Source organism: Nansenia antarctica (assembly GCF_963989245.1).
Source record: "Nansenia antarctica genome assembly, chromosome: 2".
Taxonomy (NCBI): Eukaryota; Metazoa; Chordata; class Actinopteri; order Argentiniformes; family Microstomatidae; genus Nansenia; species Nansenia antarctica.
In genome coordinates, this window is record NC_137675.1 from 13832666 (window position 1) to 13839201 (window position 6536).

The 6536-nt window shown below is 43.8% G+C and overlaps 1 protein-coding gene across 1 annotated transcript in view; it reads right to left on the bottom strand.

Annotated features, from left to right (window-relative positions):
• Positions 1-1357: 1357 nt before the first annotated feature.
• The window catches only part of LOC308149836 (germ cell-specific gene 1-like protein), a gene marked incomplete at both ends in the record, with an annotated part of 6912 nt that continues 1733 nt past the window's right edge, over positions 1358-6536 (bottom strand). The window contains 4 exons of the mRNA XM_080522722.1: positions 1358-1649; positions 2344-2455; positions 4173-4325; positions 6190-6237. Coding sequence (XP_080378848.1) covers positions 1358-1649; positions 2344-2455; positions 4173-4325; positions 6190-6237 — 605 coding nt within the window. The remainder of the gene's footprint in view (positions 1650-2343; positions 2456-4172; positions 4326-6189; positions 6238-6536) is intronic.

Below are 6536 nucleotides of genomic sequence, written 5' to 3' on the forward strand. Positions count from 1 at the left end.
CAAAACATGAGGGTATAGCTGATTTGTAAACATTCAAGTTGGAAACCAATTTAGGCCACTACATTTACACCAGAAACACATCACAATAGATACTAGCCTATCCTACACAACACACTTAATCCTGTGAGAGTATTCAGGTACAAATAACATTTACATCATATTAAGAATGCATAAACACATCTTCATCTGCCATAATTCAGACTTTTTTTTGCAATGCCTTTAGTGTCTTCTGATGCACATTCTGCTTGAACATTGTAAAATAGCAATGCTTATACGTAGACTACACCTGAAATAATGTGTGGAGAAAGATCTACGTTGATACTTAAGCAATTTATTGTTCCCAAAGCCAAAAACAAATGTACAACATTAAAAATAATGAACAGCAAAAAGCTGGTGGCAGTCTTAAAACTGGTACAGTGACCATGGGACAGTTTGTTCTCTGTACAAAATCATCAAAAACTAGTATGGAAGACAACATTTGTGGGTTATTCCAATGCAACGCACTAAAGCATTACAATAAAACCATACAGCAGGATGTTTCTATTCAAATGTACATGTAACGTGTCAATCGGTCTCTATAGTTGCGGAACTGCTCTGTTGACAGTGTCACTGTGTGGTAAATATATAATAGCATATCACTTATGCATAACAACATGTCATTTTAACAGGGAAGCACATTCTTTCGTAGAGATGCCACAGATAAAAACGGTCTTTCTTTGCATATGCATACAAATATGATTAGAGGCAGTAGGCACAGTAAACCCTGCTATATTTTGCAGTCCATACATACTTACTAAATGCCTATTGTCACCCCATCTTTACACAGATAAAAGTCTTACATTTAATAATTTCAAATTTAGTAAGGCAAAAGTATTAATTTAGTATAAGCGTGCAAAATGAATGATGTTTTACTTTTAGGCTGCTTGTAGGTTCCACAGGTAACCTATGGGGCATGTCCATGTACATCTTGATAAATAGTTTGGCTCCAGGACCATTTTTTAAAATTAAATACTGTATGAGAAAAAGACAATTTGTGTCAACTTGTGTAAAAGGTTGTGTGTCCCTTTCTTTGCAACAACTTCCCTAGATTGGCCCCACCTTCCAGCACTCAACGCCAGCATTATCACGCACAGGGCTTCTCAATCTTAGCACCGTGGGAGTTGACTTCATGACTCCAAATGCCAAAACCCAGAAGAGAGTAGATAGATCTCCCGCCCAGGTTCAACCAAGGCAGTGGTGCATTGAATCACAGGTGCCAAGGTGGGATAGAACCCCCAAAGACATCACCCCATACATAGATGGACCACAATTGGGCAGAACAGATTGAATTCAGTTCCCCTAAATTGAGAGAATTGCCTCAGAACTGTTCTTCCCCGAGGGATTCCGCACCTTCGCTCAGGTCTATGGAGGGGGCGTGTATGGGTGTTTTTATTCTGCTATTCGGAGTCTGAGTGTAGGCGTCCACACATTTGGAGATAGAGTGTATAGAACTTTCCCGGAAGTAGCCGAAGGCTTCGCGCGCCTGCTCCTGGCGGATGCTCTGCTCGAAGGTCTTGCGTTTGTGTCTGAACTCGATGACAGTCTTGGTGTATGAGTTGAGGGTGGTCACCGATGCGCCCATGCAGCAGGTGAAGGACCCCCAGGCCATGCTAAAGGAGAGGAGGAGGTCAGATTGACAGATTGGAAGAAGAAGTCTGTTAAATCATGTAGTGCAGAGGCTGAATAAAGTCACCCACATTGTCAACATTCTAGAGTGCCATGGGTGACTAAATTCACCAAAAATGCATAAATGATGATGCTTCATTTTGTAGCCAATCAAGGTATTCGGTTGTTAAGTCTGACGTCAAACGTGACGTTAAGCAATTTCCGGGTCCAAACCAGAAATTCCCTCCACCAGAGTACCAGTGTACTACAGCGGTAGAATGACAGTTCAATCGTTTTTTAGACTCAGATCTATTCATACAACAAGGGACGCAGCACTTTCCCGTTTTTTCCCATATTTCCCATATTTGTCTTTGAGCCTCGGAAAAGCGCTATATAAATATAATGAATTATTATTATTACTGAGGCATTTCGAAGACAGCGCCTCTGCCAACTTTGGACCCGGAAACACGTCACGACCGAATTGTTGCTAGGTAAATACCACATAAAGCACTTGGTGAGTGTTCTGGAATTATTTGGCAGTTAGTGAGTTAAATAATGAGTGGTAAGGTGGTGGTGGGGTAAGGTGGTGGTGGGGTAAGGAGGTGGTGGGGTAAAGAGGTGGTGGGGTAAGGTGGTGATGGGGTTGTGGTGGGGTGGTGGGGTAATGTGGTGATGGGGTGGTGGTGGGGTAAGGCCTACCAGAAGGACCATCCATAGTCCCAGTTGTAGGGCCTCCAGTCTGCGGGGCCGAGGCTGACGGTCGCCTGGAACACCTGTGTGTACATCATATGGGCCACCATTCCAAGGAGGCCTGCCAAAATACAGAAACGCACGCACGCACACACACACACGCACGCACACACACACACACACACACACACACACACACACACACACACACACACACACACACACACACACACACAAACACAAACACAAACACATACATATAGACATTTAAATGTATGTAAAAGTATGCAGGCAAGCATGCACAGACAAAGACACACTACACACACACACAGACACACCAACAAACACACACATAAACACACATCACTGAACTGCAGTGACCCCTTGTGAGCGTGCCTTTTTAAATCCCTCTCAAATACTGTAGCTTATGTTTCTACGATTTACCAAGCTAATGCCTCCGTCCAATAACTCTTTTAATCATGTCACCATCTTCCAAGTGAATTTTAGTGGTGGAGGCAGAAATCGGAGGACAGGCTCATTGTAATGCATGGAATGGAATGAGGAATAGTATCAAACACACGTGTGAGTTGTGTGCGAGAGTTGACTTGACCAAGCCACCCTGGGTCAACGAAGATTCATTGGTTTAGTGAGTGAGAGTGAGAATGAGTGAGTGAGAGTAAGTGAGTGAGTGAGAGAGAGAGAGTGAATGAGTCAGCAAGTGAGTGAGTGAGTGAGAGAGAGAGAGAGAGAGAGAGAGAGAGAGAGAGAGAGAGAGAGAGAGAGAGAGAAGCCAGATGGACACTGTGCCATGTTTTTACAAACGCAGACGATTCCAACCGATAAGAGTTTCTCATTCTACAAGACAAATTCTCCACGCCATACTGACTTGATGCAACATACAACTGCGCAACCAAGGTGTACCAGAGGGTAGCTCTTACACTGGGAGATGTGACCAAGCCTTCATTGTTTGTTAGTGCCAGGACAGAATGGCATCAGCATGATCTTCTTATGCACCGGGGAAAAGCAAAACATAAAACACAAGGAGAATTTGGACGCGATATTGCAGCGCAGACAGACAGCAGGGGCTGTCTATTCTTACTCAATCTTTTTTATTGCGATCATGACCCGTTTCGCTAGATGCTGTGAGCCTATAAAGGCAGCTTTGGTCCGGACAGAATTTGGTTCCGAACCGAGAATCTGAATGTGTTTTTGGTCTGTATAGGTTTTCTGTATAGGATATGGACCCAAACGCTTAGTCATTTTCTACGACATCTGGGATTCTCACTGGTTACGGCTCCTATCTCACATCTGAGCACATCTCACACAGCCACGACCAGGACATTCTTAAAGAATTCAAATTTGAATTATTAGAGTCTTCTCTTCGTTGCTGACCAACTCACACTGTGCAAATCGAGGTGTCAAGTTCACTGAAAATGACCCGTGTTTACAGCTGATGTAAATTGAGTTGTGAGAACTTGGCTCATGGCAAATTCGTGGCTGAAATTGCGTAGTGTCTGCACTGTTTTAGAGTGAGAGAGAAGGAGACAGAGAGAGAGAGAGAGAGAGAGAGTGAGAGTAAGAGTGTGAGAGTGAGGGAGTGAATGAGAAAGAGTGAGAGAGAGAGTAAGGGAGTGAGAGTAAACGTGGGAGAGAGAGCGCGAGAGAGTGAGAGTAAGAGTGTGAGAGTGAGGGAGTGAATGAGAAAGAGTGAGAGAGAGAGTAAGGGAGTGAGAGTAAACGTGAGAGAGAGAGAGAGAGAGAGAGAGAGAGAGAGAGAGAGAGCGCGAGAGAGTGAGAGGAAGATGAGAGTGATGAGAGTCAGTGTATGTGTACTGTACCCGACAGGACCGTGAAGACAGCGGCGAAGGCATTGAGCTTGAGTCCGTCTATGACGTTGCTGGAGTGGAAGAGTTCTAAGCACATGAGGCTGAAGCCGACCACCAGCAGCACGATGTAGAGCATCTCAGAGACTACGGACAGCCACAGCACACCTGCAAAACACACAACAGGCGCAGTGAGCCCTGGCTACTGTATACGGCCATACAGTAATCACCTGCAAATCACAAGCAAATGCTCTGATGTGCACCTCGTATATAGCTTATTTAACACTGTCACAGCAATAGGGAATGATTTTTGGGGGTGTTCCGATTGATTCCATATTACTTTATTAATCCCCACGGGGCAATTATACAATATGTGGCGGCCAGTGGAAGCTGGTGGAGTTAGAAATCGGAGGTGTTTGGTGCCATTCCTTATCCTCGAAGGGTAGGCACAATAAGCCATGGCTTCAGCCTACACCTTTTTGGTCCTGGTACGCATTGTGACTGTGTACATTTTTTAATATATGTATTGTGAATTGTATAAGGGACCAAAATAAACATTCTCAATCAAATTCCATTCTGTGTATTACAATGAGCATGTGACATAATCCACATCAACATAGCTCCATATATCACATCATCAACATAGCTCCATACTGTATATCACATCATTCATCCAGCTCAGGACATCCTCTTGAGCACTGAATCAACCGTCAAGCTATCTATCTACCAGACAGGTCAGACAACTCTTCCTCTTCCTATCTCGCCTCTCTTTCTCTCTCTCTCTCTCTCTCTCTTTCTCTCCCCCTCTCCCCTCATCTCCACCCCTCTCTCTCTCTCCTTCTCTCTCTCTCTCTCTCTCTCTTTCTATTAATCCATCATGACATCTCATGACATCTCACGCTGCTGGCACGGGTAGCAGTATTTCCCTGGAGACCCTGTCAACGACGATCGGATGGACGGTCCTGACCCTTAGGCAGGTGTCTGCTCCTCTTGCCATTGTTTCCTAATGTAAAGTTGCAGCAAAGTTTTGTTTCTGTTTTTGTTACCTTACTTCAAACTTTCAGGGGGTCAGGGGCAGGGTCAATTATTTAGCGACATTGTTTACCACTTTTTTTAAATTTGATTTGATTTATTTGATCCCCCTCCACTCTACCCTTCCTTTACTACTAAAAAGTTGTTTACATAAATAATTGGGTTTTCAAGGGGGTGTTCACTTGAAGGGGCTGAGGGACTGTCCCTACATCATGAAGAGGTGTGTCTATGTATGCCTGCCGTAACCCTTCTTCCTGTGTCCCTGACAACTACGAGGATGCCAAGGCTGTTTATAAACGTAAGCCTCAGTGCATCTGAAATATGTAGATGAGTATGTAGATGTAATATGAGTTTCACCTCCCACATAGCAAGGTTGGTAGAGTCTATAAATCAGCCATTGAGATGTCAAGGTTGGCATCAGGCATGATGCCATGTGAATATTATACCAAAGATATATTTCCTGGACACAGATTAAGACAAATTGGACACTTTCAATGGAGATTTCCGCCGAAGATAGTTTCTGGTCTAGAAGGAGTAGGATGCTTAATCTAGTAATCTACAGTACCAGTCAAAAGTTTCGACACACTTTCCTATTCAATTAAATTAAATTGGTACTGTATGTCCGGTAAGTAAAGATAGTTTATCTCTATGAACAAGAACATGATTTTCACAGGGTTTTTAAATAATTGCAAATAGTTCTGCCATTATTCTTTATGCAACTATATTTCTACCTGCATTTGCTCATTAACAATATTAGTAGAAATGAGGTAGAAATCGGAGGACGAGCTCATTGTAATGCATGGTTTCTGTGGATACCATTCCTCATTCCATTCCATGCATCACAATGACCCCATCCTCCGATTTCTCCCTCCACCGGCCTCCGCTGGTCTACACTACTACGTCAAGTCAAGTCCAGCTTTATTGTGCTGTTGGTCTCATGGAGGTGATGAACAGCACCATGACAGGTCTGTTTACCTTATCTCCTATAGTGATCACTCACCTCTCTCTGAAGCAGGGGCCAGATCAATAAAGCTTCTGCATTTCTCACCTGGAACGGAAAGACAAAGTATCAGGGTGACCCGAGCATCACACCTTAGTCTGCATGGCATCGCAATAGGCCACATTTCACTCAAAGTATCTGTGTACTCTCCTTAGGGGGGGGTCATACAGGGATCAATTCTAGCAGCCAGCGTTCAGAAACGTCAGTGTTGAAGCTAGGCGCTTTAATCAGTTTAATCACCGGTTTCATTTCAGGTCGAGTCCAAATGTAGCCTCCTTCCTTTCCAAACTGTATTACAGTAGCCTAATCCTCAATGCGGGAAGTGCAAATTGCTTCTGCCAGTTCTG